This window comes from Dreissena polymorpha, chromosome 3 (assembly GCF_020536995.1).
Source record: "Dreissena polymorpha isolate Duluth1 chromosome 3, UMN_Dpol_1.0, whole genome shotgun sequence".
NCBI lineage: Eukaryota > Metazoa > Mollusca > Bivalvia > Myida > Dreissenidae > Dreissena > Dreissena polymorpha.
The window spans coordinates 27,897,295-27,912,894 of record NC_068357.1 but is presented as its reverse complement, the minus strand read 5'-3'; the positions used below and the strand labels follow the sequence as shown (position 1 = coordinate 27,912,894).

The 15,600-nt window shown below is 37.9% G+C and overlaps 1 protein-coding gene across 2 annotated transcripts in view; it reads right to left on the bottom strand.

Moving 5' to 3' along the window:
- Window positions 1–793: 793 nt before the first annotated feature.
- LOC127873420 (leucine-rich repeat-containing protein 74A-like) overlaps window positions 794–15,600 on the bottom strand; it is a 45,387-nt gene continuing 30,580 nt past the window's right edge. For both annotated transcript variants that reach the window (XM_052417273.1, XM_052417272.1), the window contains exons 2-12: window positions 14,819–15,307; window positions 13,660–13,844; window positions 12,885–12,992; window positions 10,309–10,452; window positions 7,621–7,788; window positions 6,565–6,759; window positions 5,748–5,843; window positions 3,899–4,022; window positions 3,028–3,161; window positions 2,136–2,215; window positions 794–1,767 (exon numbers count right to left, since the gene is read on the bottom strand). In XM_052417273.1, coding sequence (XP_052273233.1) covers window positions 1,620–1,767; window positions 2,136–2,215; window positions 3,028–3,161; window positions 3,899–4,022; window positions 5,748–5,843; window positions 6,565–6,759; window positions 7,621–7,788; window positions 10,309–10,452; window positions 12,885–12,992; window positions 13,660–13,844; window positions 14,819–15,236 — 1,800 coding nt within the window. In that variant the 5' untranslated portion in view covers window positions 15,237–15,307 and the 3' untranslated portion in view covers window positions 794–1,619. The remainder of the gene's footprint in view (window positions 1,768–2,135; window positions 2,216–3,027; window positions 3,162–3,898; window positions 4,023–5,747; window positions 5,844–6,564; window positions 6,760–7,620; window positions 7,789–10,308; window positions 10,453–12,884; window positions 12,993–13,659; window positions 13,845–14,818; window positions 15,308–15,600) is intronic.

Sequence of the window (15,600 nt, the reverse complement as noted above, 5' to 3'; positions counted from 1 at the left end):
TTTTTGCCGTTTCGTTATTTCGCGTCGGCGAACATGAAATCACACTACAACGACAAAAAAGCGACATATGTAAAGATTGTCGTATTTTACATTTTCGTCGTTTTAGCGGGTATATTTCTCGTTCGCTCTTGTTTATTTGTTTAAAGTCGCAAGCGTCTCAACACGACATAACCATAAATATAACCACCAGAACGACAAAAAGGGCGACATGACATAATTGTCGAATTGGCGATCTTTTGTCGTTCGGTTTATGTATCGTTCTCTAGTGTTGGCGGATTGGAAGGTTCGAACACCTTAGAAAGACTAAACACCCAACAGGACAGGTCAAACAGTTCATATTTGTTGTATTGGCACCGTGTGTGTCATTCTGGCGGGTGATTTTGTCGTTCTTTCGCTTTGATAACCGTCTTCAAACCAGCCACCACACACTAGAACAATATGACCGAAAGCAGTCACCATACTTATATATAATGTACGTTTTGAAGTTATTGTTTGGTGTAACAGAAGATAAAAAAATAACTTATATATTATACATATTTCTTTATTGTTTCTGTGTTAATAGTTGTTTAATGATCATTTAAAAAGAAAACACTTAGTGATACAAATTATGTATGTTACTTATATGAATTGTTATCTCCTACAACAACATTTTGTGATTGTTACAGTGCATATTGATCTAATAAATGTCGTTGTAGTTGATTCTATTGTATTTAATCTTCAAATATTTGTAATGCTGTATCCCTTTAATAGGCCAAAACGTATGCAAAAAGGCAAACAAATCAATAAAAAACTGTTGAGTTTAACATTTGTATTCTTTCTTTAAAGATAATAACATGCAATAAACATATGTACATGTACATTGTATCGAACGAATCAAGGATGACGTTGGACAGTTGTAAGAACACATTCTACTATAAAAGCGCTTAGATGACCAACACGAGGTCTTTTCTTCAATTACACAATTTGAAACCATGTGCATTTCGTGTGTTTGTTTTGGTGCAGAATCAAATCTTAATACAATCATTCTTCAAATGTAGCAAAACATATAACTTACAAATATAAAATATCTTTAATTCGGACATAACACACATTATCGAAACCATCGTAATTGTGTATTGTCCGACCATAAACTCCGACTTAATTTAACAATCTTTTATAAAGACGTCCATAAGGTAATGCTTTGTTCGACATTGGGTCCGTATACTACCATTTAATAAATGTAACAGTATTTCTCATGATTAAACTGATGGTTTCTGCCAAATACATAGCAATAGTTTATGATTCCGAGGAACTGGCATTCAAACTTAATAAAGCACATACGTGTGAACTAAGCTATATGCTCGTTATTGCTCGCCAGAAGCCAGATCAATCCAGCCGCCTGAATATGAATTAACTGTTTATAGCGAGTGATTATTTTCATCGCACCAAACTGTTCAGCAGTATCATATTCAAATAGTACTAATATGAACCAAAATGTTTGATTGGGGGTTTGAATGGTCGACTGTCACGAAGGCGTCTTTATACATGTGCGGTAAATCTACCGACACGGCAGTTGTAACTATGTACTTCTGCCACCACTGGGTCATGACAGATGACGTCACAGCGTAATGACGCCGGCGTTACTTGACGGCGACGCGACCCAAGGACGCTTTAGTGGCCCCCAATTTTGCCGATCGCTCTGCCGAAGAGCGGTCCGACGACGGCGTCTCGTTCCTGCTAGTACTATTTCTCCTGTCGCCGGCATCGTCGGGAATGTCGAAAAGCATCCTGGAATATATGATATGGAAGTCTGGTCGTTGCAACAAACAGCATTTTATAGAAAATGGTTACCGGCAAATATTTATGTTCAATTACACGGCGATGGTACTTTGTACACCCCAAGCAATGTTATTTTTTACATTCAGTTTGTTTTATTACACTAACGCTGATATTTGCAATTATGTGGCTTAACTATTCCTGTACAAAGAGATGGTATACCGTAACAACGATAAAGGCGAACTGCCACTTACACAAAGCGTCAAGAGAAAAATCTGTGATAGCACATTTTGGTGTATGAACACTTGCTCGCGACCAAAGCAAAGCGTTCAGTCCAGAAAGAACCTGTTGATTACACATTGTGTTATATTAACACTTACCTGCATTGCACGCGGCCTTCCTGTGACAACCGTAGCGCCACGATGTTCACTTGGTCGTCAGTCAGGTTGATTCTGGTACCCTGCAAACAGCAACACAGTGTTTTTTCTTGGAGCCTTTATAGTATACACGAGCAAAACGACGAGTTAATACATAATACATGCCTTATTAAAGGGACTGTCAACCACGACGACGTAGAAAAGAAAAGTTGTAAAATACCGTATTTTTGTACAAGTATTAGTTTATATTGATTAAAATATCACGACTGATATATTACATTACTTGAAAAAAAAATGTTAAGTTTTCATATTTTCAGAATATTTGGTAATACATTTTACTGGGTATGTCTACCAGGTAACTACCAGTTACATATAAATAACGCCAGTAGATTAATCATTATCGTCACGTGGTTAACCCAGGAATGCAAATTGAGCATGCGTAGTAGATTTTATATATCTAATATAGAAAATGATCAATCTACTGGCGTTAGTTGTAGCAAGTTGATACCACGAAAATAAATCGAAATGTAAACATTGTTTTACCTACAAAAATACACTATCATAACAAACATTTGAACATTGGTACACGACAATAAAACGAGGAAAGTTTGCTGCGGTTTAAATAATAGTTTGCGCACATCGATATGCTACATGTGACTTCCCTTTAACGACACAATTTAATATCCGACCGCCCAGCATTAACAGTATATGAAATAATTTTAGTTTAATTAATGATGAATTGGCGAATAAAGCGTTTGCATTTTAATGGAACATTATATATGCCGGCATATATATATAGAGAGAGAGATGCACAATTCAATCAATTGACGGTATATTATTTTACAATTTACTTTCCAAACCAACCTACTATCGTTGTGGGGAAAACGCCTCTAACCTTAATGATCGTCTTAAAGTCCTTAATATCGAGCGTGTAGTCCCCGTCCACGAAAGGAACAAGGATCTCGCCCAGATCCACTTCCGCTTTGTCTGCGTTCGCCTTGAATGTCCCCACAGGATCCACGCGGAACGCTGAAGTACCGGAAATAAACGGATTGGTCATCAACTAATTTCAATGCAGTCTTGTCAATAATGGGGAAAATATTGTATAAAGAAACAATTACTTTTAAGAGCAGATAGCTTTAAATATTTTAGTATTATATTGTCGATGATATTATAGGAGCTTAACAGATAAAATAGGTGTGCACTGGGAAGTGTATCTTAGCGCAATATTAGCGCAAAATTATTTTAGGCGCCCCGGTATTGTCTAAGTCAGAGTTCAAGCGCCCCGGGATGCTAAAACGACCTGGGGAAGACCATGAGATTTAATGAATGACATTGCATTATCAAGAAAAGAAGAGATATGTGATTTTTTCGATCAAGTTTCAAATAAGAATAGTTTATAAAGATAGTAAAAATGTTTCTGATACTGTAAAACAAATTGGCATATCTCTGGATGATTAAAACGTCATAGTACTGTGGTAAAATTATAGGCTGAAACTTGCTCAAAAGCTAGTTCAGTGTAAATGATTCTAAAAACTTTTCCGGGAGGTGCAGGATTTTTTACAATTAACAAATCAAAAAGAGCGGCCACCTTTAATCCTTCTCGGCATAATCGTAATAATTCCAAACCTAGAGTATAAAAAGAATTTTGAAAAGTGATGTTGTATTGGAGTTTATATAAAGTATAACCTACCGCGTAGTTTCATGACTTACCACGCACATTGACATTACAATTGCGTGTATGTGAACTCGTGCTAGATGCTGACCTGTGTGTCTGGCGCTGCTGGTACGACAGAACTCCGGTATGACGCCCTCGTTCACCACTTTGATGTCTCGTTCGTCCTGTAGGCGGAACTGCAGCTTAGCGAAGTTCATCTTCACCATAATGTTCTGAAATCCGATATATATATTAACATTGTTCTGTGAAAAAGAGGTTTAATGCATATACACAGAGTAATCAGGGACGACATTTTTCGCTCTTCTGATATATTTCGTTTAAATGAAGTGTTTTCTTGGCAAAAATCTAGTTAGGGCGAAAAGTGTCGTCCCTTCTGTCCGCACAGGCTCATCTGAGACGACACTTGACGCACATGCAGTATACCCCCTCTGGGACGCCACTTGACGCACATGCAGTATACCCCCTCTGGGACGACACTTGACGCACATGCAGTATACCCCCTCTGGGACGACACTTGACGCACATGCAGTATACCCCCTCTGGGACGACACTTGGCGCACATACAGTATACCCCCTCCTCTGGGACGACACTTGACGCATATGCAGTATACCCCCTCTTCACAGAGCGAGGCTCATATCGAATGTTACATGCCTATAGTGTTCAGATGGGTTGTTACATGCCTTTAGTGTTCAGATGGGTTGTTACATGCCTATAGTGTTCAGATGGGTTGTTACATGCCTATATTGTTCAGATGGGTTGTTACATGCCTATAGTGTTCAGATGGGTTGTTACATGCCTATAGTGTTCAGATGGGTTGTTACATGCCTATAGTGTTCAGATGGGTTGTAACATGCCTTTAGTGTTCAGATGGGTCGTTACATGCCTATAGTGTTCAGATGGGTTGTTACATGCATATAGTTTTCAGATGGGTTGTTACATGCCTATAGTGTTCAGATGGGCTGTTACATGCCTATAGTGTTCAGATGGGTTGTTACATGCCTATAGTGTTCAGATCGGTTGTCACATGCCTATAGTGTTCAATGTTACATGCCTATAGTGTTCAGATGGGGTGTTTCTCACAAGTTGGTTGTGCGATGTTGTATTTCTAGAGCCCGAATTAGAAAACGCTGTCACACAAACAACTAGTGACATACAACCCACCGGAACAGCCTATTATTTAAATCTTCCGTTAAGTATATACCTCCTAAGGAATAAACAAAAATCGGAGATGGCAACGATAACAAGTTTCTTCGTTTCTTCGTAACTAGTGTACCTGCAGAAGTTGCACATTATTGTGGAGAAATTCGTACAGAGCTTATTTAGTGGAACTATTCACGCTTTAATGTACATGACCCATGTGGAGTATCCTTAACACTATCATGTATTCAGTACTCGATTAAAGACGCATATTAATATGTGATGCTTCAAAAAATGTAAATTGTTATGTTGAGAATATAATATAAAATGCTATGTTTTTCTGATAAATATTATACATTTGAAAAACCGACTTAAATGCTTTTGCGTAAAGTATCGTCCCAGATAAGCCTGTGAAGTTCACACAGGATAATCAGGGACGACATTTTCCGCCTAAACTGCATTTTCGCTCAGAAAAGACATCCTTTAAACGGAAAATACCATAAAGGCAGAAAATCCGCTCGTGCTGTGTGGGTCGACACTTAACGATCATGCCTTTAAGTCCGTTATCCCATATCGAGGCTCATTTCTTTTGGTGTAATTAATATATACATCACATAAATATCATATATATCATTAAAGCATTTGTTATTTTAGAATATAGGTAACGTAAGTTACCAAATTATGGTAAGTGTAAAATAGCACAAGGAATTTGTTTGATTATATGCTACTTTATTAGCAAACTTATTGAGAGTAAACCTAAATGAAAATAAAACTCGCCTTTTATATTTGATTTACTTACGCTGAAATCCAGCAGTTTGAGCACACACGAGTCGTTCACATCGACGGCTTCCAATATCACCATGGCACCCTCGGAATCAAACGGATTGGAGCCGATCTGAGAACGTATGTACACAAAACTACACGCATATGACATGCAAATATTCGTTTTGTGAACAACTTGGCGTCAAACACGTACGTAAAGTGTCGTTCCAGATTAGTCTGTGAAGTCCACACAAGCTTATCAGGGACGAAACATTCCGCTTTTATGGTATTTAACGTTTTTATAAAGTGTTTTTATAACGAATATCTAGTTGAGGCGAAGAGTGTCATCCCTGATTAGCCTGACTGCACAGGCTAATCTGAGATGATGTTTTACACACATTCATTAAGCCCAGTTTTCACATAACGAGACTCGTCTTACACAATACTACACACATATGAAATACACATATTAGTTTTCTCTATAGTATTTGTTATTTTTGGATTTTATGTTAGGTCTAGCAGTCAGTGTTCGCGTCATCAAAACTATTAAGGTAAAGTACTAAAAATAAACACGTTGTTCGTGGTATATAATTAGTCTTGGTAGAACTCGATACGATTAATTGGAAAATAAATCAATTATAGTTTAAACATATTAAATGTATTGAACTTTTAATGAAGTTTCAACTCTTTATATAATATTTTCTTTCAGCTGACTTAACAATAATAAACTGAGCTATATCCTATGCATCTGAGTGTAAATCAACGCTGATTAGAGCCCCGCATTTCGACCAGAGCAGGGTACCTTGAGCACTTTGAGTATTTCGTTGTCTTTAAGTTCCTTAGGCAATACGTACCTTGAGCACTTTGAGTGTGTCGTTGTCCTTCAGACCTTTAGCTATGGCCTGGGCGCCCTCCATGTTGATGCGGTTGAGTGAGATGTCAAGTTCCAGCAGGGTACGGTTCTCCCTGAGGGCCCGGGACATCGCCTCCGCCCCTTCCTGACCCAGGCCAGCCATCGCCATGTTGAAACTCTTCAGACCCACGTTCTCCTGAGGTTCAAATACGTGTAAGGGTTGGTAATTGAACCTAGTTCTGGATAAACGGGGTTTAATGCATGTGCGTAAAGTGACGTCTCAGATTAGCTTGTTTTGTGCGCACAGGCATTAAGTCCCATTTAGCCCGTAGCACGGCTTAATTCCAATGAGCTCAGACTGTGGTTTTAAAATTTAACAAATATTTTTATTGTATTTTATTTTGGAATATAGACTCATGTTTACGAACTACATTAACAAGCAACCCTGCTAATATTACGCTGCGTATGTACTTGTACATTATAGACAAAATGCTATCTAAAATTAAAGTTATATTACATAAACCGAGTTAATCTAGCGTATGTAAAATATAAAAAAAACTACAAATGCACACACATTTATACTTTTCCGATACCTTTGGAAAAGTTAACTTACCGAATAAGTATTTGATATCAAAACAATATTGCCACAGATTAAATAGTGGTTCTCGTGTAGAAATATGAAGCCGAAACAACAGTTTCACGCTTCTACCTTATGAACGTTTGAACCTCGATCTGGACAAACGGTGCGTAAAGTGTCGTCCCAGATTATCGTCTGCGGTCCGCACAGGCTAATCAGATTCGACACTTACCGCTTTTACTGAAATTATTTTGAAAGGAAGTCTTTTCTAAACGAACATCCTGTTTATACGGAAAGAGTCGTCCTTTATTAGCCTGTTCGGACTACACAGGCTAATCTAAGATGACACATTACGTGTATTCATTTTGATCATTTTCCCAGATCGAGGCTCGTATGTAAATCCGAGAATCGTGACGTCACACTCTAACCCTATCGTGATTCCACATATCCCAACCCTATCTTGACGTCACTTATTCCAACCTGTATCGCCTCTGCCAACAGAATGGCGCCCCGGTTCTTGAAGGCGTTCCAACTCAGGTCCAGAACCTCGAGGGTCGTGTTGTCCGATATGGCAGCGTTGAACTGGCGTGCGCCCTCGTCTTCAAAGGAGTTGTTGCCTAGCAGCAGCACCTTTAGTAGTTTGTTGTTCTGGAATGACACACATCGACGTTAAATTTAGCCACCTCCTGAGAAAACTGGGCTTAATGCAAATGCGTTAAGTGACGTCCCAAATAAGCCTTTAAAGTCCGCACAAGATAATAAGCGACGACAATTTCCGCTTGTATGTAAGTCTTCGTTAAAATGAGTTTTTTTTTATAAACGAAAACCAAGAAATGGAGGAAACTTAACAAAGGGCTTCAGACAAGTTGCAGTTACCATACCCGTAGCCAGGGGGGTGCGTTGGGTGCGTTCGCACCTAATATTTTTTTGACGAGTAAAAAAAAGTACTATAAGTTGCAGCCAACTTTATTCGACGCAAAAACGGTTATTTCTCTTTTCCCCGGAATGCAGTGGGTCTTCGTATTTAAGCGTTACAATAATGTTGATATCATTAGGTTACCGACAGGTCACCATAAAATTAATTTCTCGATGAAGTCATTTCCAAGATAGCTCCACATACAGAACTTTCAACAATGTTTTAATTATGTCAAACTTGACACTTGAAAATATGTCCTACTCTTAAACAGCTGTTAAAATGAATTTAAAACGTTATAACATATGATCAGGTGGACGTCAATGTTAAATATTCATTAACTGTGACTGATCTTGAACATAATGGGCAAATAAGTCCATCTTTGTGTTAAAGTCTCTATAACGCTCAAAATCAACGAAAATTTCGTTAAGTGTTTCGTAAAATAATTTTAACACCTAAACAATCAGTGTTCCTTATAGCAATAGCCACAATTTCAACGCTAGATGTGGTATGATTACATAGATTTTTGTAGATACAAAAAGCTCGTTTTTATTTATTTGTGACCACAATAAATTCCATGTTAATTTCCTGCGAATATATCTATTGATACGACACACGAACACTAAAATGGTACCATGTTAAAACCATAATAAAAACGAGCATTTTGTATCCACAAACATCTTTTTTACCAGACCACATCTAGCGTTGAAATTTCGATAATGGCCATAAGGAACAATGATTTTTAATTGCTTAGCTTTATTTTACGAATTATTGTACGAAATTTTCGTTGATTTTAGTAGCAATGTTACTTTAAGGACTTTGAGGCCATAAGGCCAGCGGTTTATGATTATAGTGTCTTTATGAAGCCTTATTTGTTATATGTTTCTGAAATTCGTACAGAAATAGATAACTAATTGGTTAAACATAGTTGGGTTTTTTTAAGTAACCTGTAATACCATTTTGATTTCTGTTTAGTATTGATGCAGATTAGAGAAGACCAAGTTTTGTTGATCAGTGTTTGTTGTACAATGCACAATAGCACGCTTAGAGCAATTTAAGGCCTTTAGTACTATCCATAGTAGCAGACAAACAATTGTTTCGAGAAAAAAAGTTTAATATTTCCTTTTAGTTTGCTTGATTTAAGAATGGTAGAATTTTGGAATGGTAAAATGCACAAGATTTATCAAGATTCCAATAAATAATGATATTTTATACTGTTCTTATTGTTGATTTTACATTCTATAAATTTGTTGTTGCATATGCATATGAACACAAAGTGTGTGCGCGCATACTAGTGTCGGGTTAAACACTTTATAAAATAATTTATTTCCGTAACTGATCGGAAAAGTTGGTTATTGAAAAACGGTAGTGGGGAATTCATGTATGTTATATCATATTCATGCTCATCAGTCACTGAGAATGGTCAATGAAAGTGAAATTTCATATAAAAATTCTATAAAACTTCAGTCTCTAAATACAGATAAAAAGTCACCAGAATTCAGGATTTTACGTTTCATTTTCAAAATTTTCTAGGGAAATTTCGCGCACCCCCCCCCCCCCTTTACAAAGCCCTGCCTACGACTTAAATAACTCTTTGAGAACAACAGAGTTGTTTATGATTACCATTCTCCATATAAAAGGCACGTGAAACGTGCGAATAAATGAATACAATTATGATTATAAAGTAACGATAGGCCTGTGTGCTCAGAATGCATGCATATAAAACATATGAGATTGTAATGTAGATATTGCAACTTGATGTTAACGAAAAGTCACTTTCTCGGTTTTGTATACGTATGCTTAGCGGTTAATAATGTTTACAAGTGATAAATGATTTTTTTCTAAACAGAAATGTAATGGTTGACAAATGCATTTTTAGGATATTGTGGTATTTCAAATCCACTTCTACATGAATCCGGGATTTAAGCATAATAGTATCAGGACATTCGGGCATTAAATTACCTTTTGACGGATCGAGTTGTTGAGAAAGCGCTCATTCTTATCTGTGCATTTTATAGTTCTTATTATAGTACAATGAAAACTATCAATCCCGACTTCAGAAACAGACATATTGTAATGAAAGATTCGAAAAAAGTGTTGCACTATTATCTTAATCGGCTATTTAACTACTATTTGTCGTTGTAATTCGAGTTTTGCAATGCTCATAATCCAAACAGTTGTTTATGCAAATAAACAACATCAACTCCAGAGGTACTAAGTAGTTCTTAAAAAGCGTAATCAACTCTTACACTTACATAAAGCACTTCACAGAAAACTGGCGCCGCACCATCTCCGATCTCATTTCCGGTGAGGTCCACTTTGTAGAGGTTCCGGTTGTTTATCAGCATTTCCGCGATCGCCTTGCCGCCCTCCGTCCCCAGCTTGTTCGCCGCCAGCAACTGCGCAAACGGAAGTGCAAACCTTCATACATTTGTTCCGCGCTATGGGAAAATGGGGCTTATTACATGTGCATAAAATGTCGTTCCAGATAAGCCTGTGCAGTCCTCACAGGCTAACCTGGGACGACACTCTCTGCCTAGGCTTGATTTTCATTCAGAAAATACTTGTTTTAATGCAACATTCCATTCAAGCGGAAAGTGTCGTCCCTGATTAACCTATGCAATCAGGGACGACACTCTAAGCCTATTTATGAAACTAATTTTTCACAAATGCATGAAACCTCGTATTCTGTTCTTGAAGGAAGTGTTTGTTAATTGATCGACGATTACAATAGTATTTCCAATACATCATGATGATGGTCAGTTAACGTACTCACACTTTTCCTGGGTAAGTTTGTTTCACAGTATTATGTGCACATACTCATGCCGTAATCTGCAACCTCTCTATAAATCAGAGGAACAAGGAGAGTTAACGTTGAAATAATTTCAGCCGTATTCTGGGAAAATTTGGCTTAACCCTTTGCATGCTGGAAAATTTGTCGTCTGCTTAAATGTCGTCTGCTGAATTTCTAAAATTAGCATTTTCTTCGATTTTTTTTTCAAAGAATACTATCAGAATAGCAAACAGTTTGGATCCTGATGAGACGCCACGTTCTGTGGCGTCTCATCTGGATCCAAACTGTTTGCAAAGGCCTTCAAAATTCGGTTCCAGCACTGAAAGAGTTAATGCATAAGCATATTGTTGTCCCAGATTAGCTTTTTGAGTACGCAAGGGCTATTCAGGGACGAGACTTTCCGTTTCCATGGTATGTTTATTTGTAAAGGATGTCTCTTCTAAGGCGGAACATGTTGCCCAAGGTGACCTTGTGCGGTAAGCAAATGCTGATCGAGAAAGACACTTTCCGCTATTATTGTATATTTCATTTGAAGGAAGTCTCCCATTAACGAAAGGCTGGTTTAGGCAGTAATTGTCGTAAGTGATTAGAATGTGTGGACAGCACAGGCTAATATAGGACGATATTTTACGCCATTGCATTAAGCCCCGTAATCACAGAACGCCTCTCAATGGAATCTCATGAAAGATAAATTACTTTGAGTCTCAAGTTATATGTATTTTATTTAAGTTTAGGCTCTTGATCACGAAAATTAAATGTATTTATTATCTACATCTTAAATCGGCTCATTTTGTGGTAATAGGGGTCGACAGGTGAAATGATTTGGGGAGCATTTACGAACATCAAAATAAATGTCATTGAACAGACCACTGATTGAAAACATATCAATTTAATCATGCGTTTCCGCTATTATAGATAAATCTTATAATAATCACTCTTTTGAACGGAGGTATGCACAAAGTGAAAACATGCAATGAGAAGGCAAAATTAATATTCTTTTTAATAGACGTCAGCACGTTCAACATAAGCTCGCTAGCTTCAGAATTTGAATTGGACGAGGAAACGTTATACAGCATGAGATTTAATAGAATATTTACCAGTGTGTCATGCGAAATTTATTGCCCATATAATTAGTTATTTCAGACACCCAACTGTGCGATTATTTGATTTTAAGAAGTTTGTTCAATCGCACTTAATGCAACCAATATTAAGTTTTCGTGGGTTTCAGGTGCAATAATTCATGCGTCTATTGTCGTTTAAGAACCAACGCGTAGAAAAGTTCGTGGGATGCATACTCTATCATGTTTGATGAAGTAAGAACGGTTTACAGTCAGGCATTATTTTTAAGTTTGAAAGTGTTTCATTTGACAACTTTATCCCTTGCTTGACGAGTTGTTGTAAATTAAAAAAACAACTATACTCAGCGTTCCCACCAAATAAACATGAGCCTCGCTCTGGGACAACCGGGCATAATGCATGTGCGTAAAGGGTCGTCCCAGATTAGCCGGTGCAGTCATGACAGATAACCAGACGACACTTTCCGCCCTTTCTTGCTTTAAAAAAATTTTAATGCGGAAAGTATCGTCCCTGATGAGCCAGTTTTCCCAGAATGCGGCTCATTTCAAGGCCAGACAGAGCATGAATCAAAACATGTTGACGCGGCTTGGTTCGGCTTGGTTCGGAGCTTAATAATACTGCCAGCTGGGTTTCTGAAGAGAACAATCAGGAGTCAAATTGGTCGATTAAATACGTGCTTTGTAACCGACCATTTTGACTTCTCTTTAAAAACGTGGATTGTAACCGACCATTTGGTTACTGGTTAAGTACGTGGATTGTAACCGACCAATTTGACTACTCGATAAGTACGTGGATTGTAACCGACAAATTTCACTCCTCTTTAAATACGTGTCGTGAACCGACCAATCTGACTCATAGTTCAGTACGAGTTGTGTAACCGACCAATTTAAACTCTTTTTAAGTACATGCAGCGTAACAGACAAATTCGAATACTTGTTAAATAAGAGCGGTGAAACCTACTAATTCTGTGATGAAGAAGTTTTCCCGGAGGACCTTCGTGAGACATATTGCACCATCCTCGTCGATTGCATTTCCCTCCAGATTGAGTATCTCGATGTTTGTGTTCGTCTGCAACCATAACAACAGAAAAAGCATGAATACAATTCAGCATTTTTCAATATTTATATTTCTATGTTCATATGTCAATGCTTTGAAATGACATCAGCAGAAGTCCAAAAGCTTTTTTATGATATGTTTTGTTTTCAAAAATATGAAAAAAAAAGATAATCAATCAATGCGACCTTAAAGTGTGCAGTAATTAATTTATTGCATGTTTATCGAGAATATATAGATATGTATCAATGCGATAAATCCTTATATCACAAAGAAAAAAAGCACTAAAATATAAATACATGTATATAAATATTTATCGTCTAATTTACTATAGATGATCTGACGCTTTATAAAGCCATACACAAACACGAATCACCGAAATATATCCATCTTCGCTCTTGAAAAACGGGGTTTACTGCATGTGAGTAAAGTATCGTCCCTGTTTAGTCCCCACAGACTAATCAAGGACGAAACTTTCCGCCTTAAGTGGATTTTCGCTGAGAAGAGACTTAATTTTAACGAAAAATACCATTGCAGTGGAAAGTGCCGTCCCTGATTAACCTATGCGGAATGCACACGCTAATTTGGGACGACACTTGTTGTACTTGCATTAAGCGGCAAAAGCCCATTTTTCGCAAAACGATGCACATATTGACCTTTCAAGTCCCCGTGTAACGCTCACCTGTAGTGGCACGGCTAAGGCTTTCATCCGCTGTGGCCCCAGGCCGTGAAATTTCATCTTGAGCTCTCGGTCCTGTATATGCTTGATGAAGTAGGTCGTCGGACTGATACCCATCTCTTCGCAGGTCTTGATGTACTTGGCTTTACCTGTGAGGTCAAGGTCGAACCGCTCCGGGTAAAGCCATTCTGTCATAAGGAATGTTAAGGTCACAAAAACAGGTATTTATAGGTCGTACTTGTCCAACTGGGTATAGGGAAAATGTCACATTTTCAATGTACCCTAACGAAATGGAATCTATGAAATGTGAATGTTTGTTGTAAAATTTTAATCAATTATAACTACACAAGCCATTGGTATTAAAAGTTTTAAAAAAGCATGTAGGTTATTTGATAATTTTATTTTATTTTTCATGTTTTTAGCTTCCCAATTAGATCCTTGGGTACCAGACTCGGCACATGATTATAAGGGACGAAACTTTCCGTCTAAACTTGATTTGGGTTAAAAAGAGACTTCCTTCAAACAAAAATTACCATTACAGCGGAAAGTTTCACCCCTTGTTAGCCCATACAGACTGAACAGGCTAATCTGGGACGAAACTTAACGTACATGCAATAAATCCTATTTTCCCAGATCGAGGCCCATTTGTAAACAGTTTCTTAACTAACTTGGCGTATAATATTGATCCAAATTAAGTGTGTATGTTTCAACAAACGAAGTTTCGTTATACGTTTATGAAATGGATGTTAATGCAAATACTTGGCATCATGCTAAGCTATTAGTATAGTAGTAAAAAACACATTTTTTATGTCAGCATTTTCAACTTAGCCCTCGAATAAGGCACATTTATAATGATTGTATGTATTGTACATACGAACCTTAGTCTGCAAAAACTAGGCTTAATAAATGTTCGCTAAGTCTCGCCCCGTATTAGCATGTGCAGTCCGTGCAGGCTTAATAGGGACGACACTTTCCGCCTTAACTAGATTTCGTTAAGAATATACCTTTTTACGAAAATATCCATAAAAGCGTTAAGTGTTGTCTCTGACAAGCCTGTGCGGCCTGCACAGGCTAAACTGGGACGATACTTTACGCTCATGTACATGGGAGCCGATTTCTTCCACAACGCGCAAAATTTTCTTTAATTGATAACGTCACTTACTCTCCTCGTCGAACTCGAGGTCCGTTTCATAATCGTCTTCGTTGGAGTCACTTCCGGCACCACTCGACTCCCCGTCATCACTATCCGTGTATATCTCGTCAAAATGTTCACCATCACTGTTTAATCTGTTCGTAAAATTCCTAGTCTCAACAAAGTCCCCGTCCTCGCCGATTTCGTCTGAAGGTGACACGCGTATTTCACCAGTGTCTTCTCTTAAATTATCTTTCTCTGTCTGGTTTTGCTCCGTTAGAAAAAGCTTTCCTTCGTCACCAATAATGAACTCCGGGTGCGATGGTACGTTCGTTTCAACATCCGGGTCTCGTTCGTCGTCTTCGACCACTGGGGTCAGCATACTCAGCCGCTTGGAGCCCGAGGGCTCGGGGGCCTGGACGCTCACCGTGAGGAATACGTCACTCATGATGGCTAGTCTTGCATCCCCCGCATCACGTCCGTGTGCGCTGCGGTTTTACTCAATGAGTATTGGCGGGTCTGCAAATATAGAAAACAAAAAAGTAGGCGTTTTACTGAACGAATATCGGCATGTATGCAATAAAAAAATATTGGCTGTTTAGTGGTTAGAAACTATAAGACACCGATATGTGTGTTATTTCCAGAATACATTTATTTGGACCATAGCTACAGATAAATTTGATAAAAAAAAAGTTTCATCATTGATGAAATGCACGTCTAACATTGTATCGGTGTCCAACATATATTGGACATTATTTTAACCCAAGTCGACATATTATTTCAAAAGTAAAAGTAAAAACCACCAACAGCAG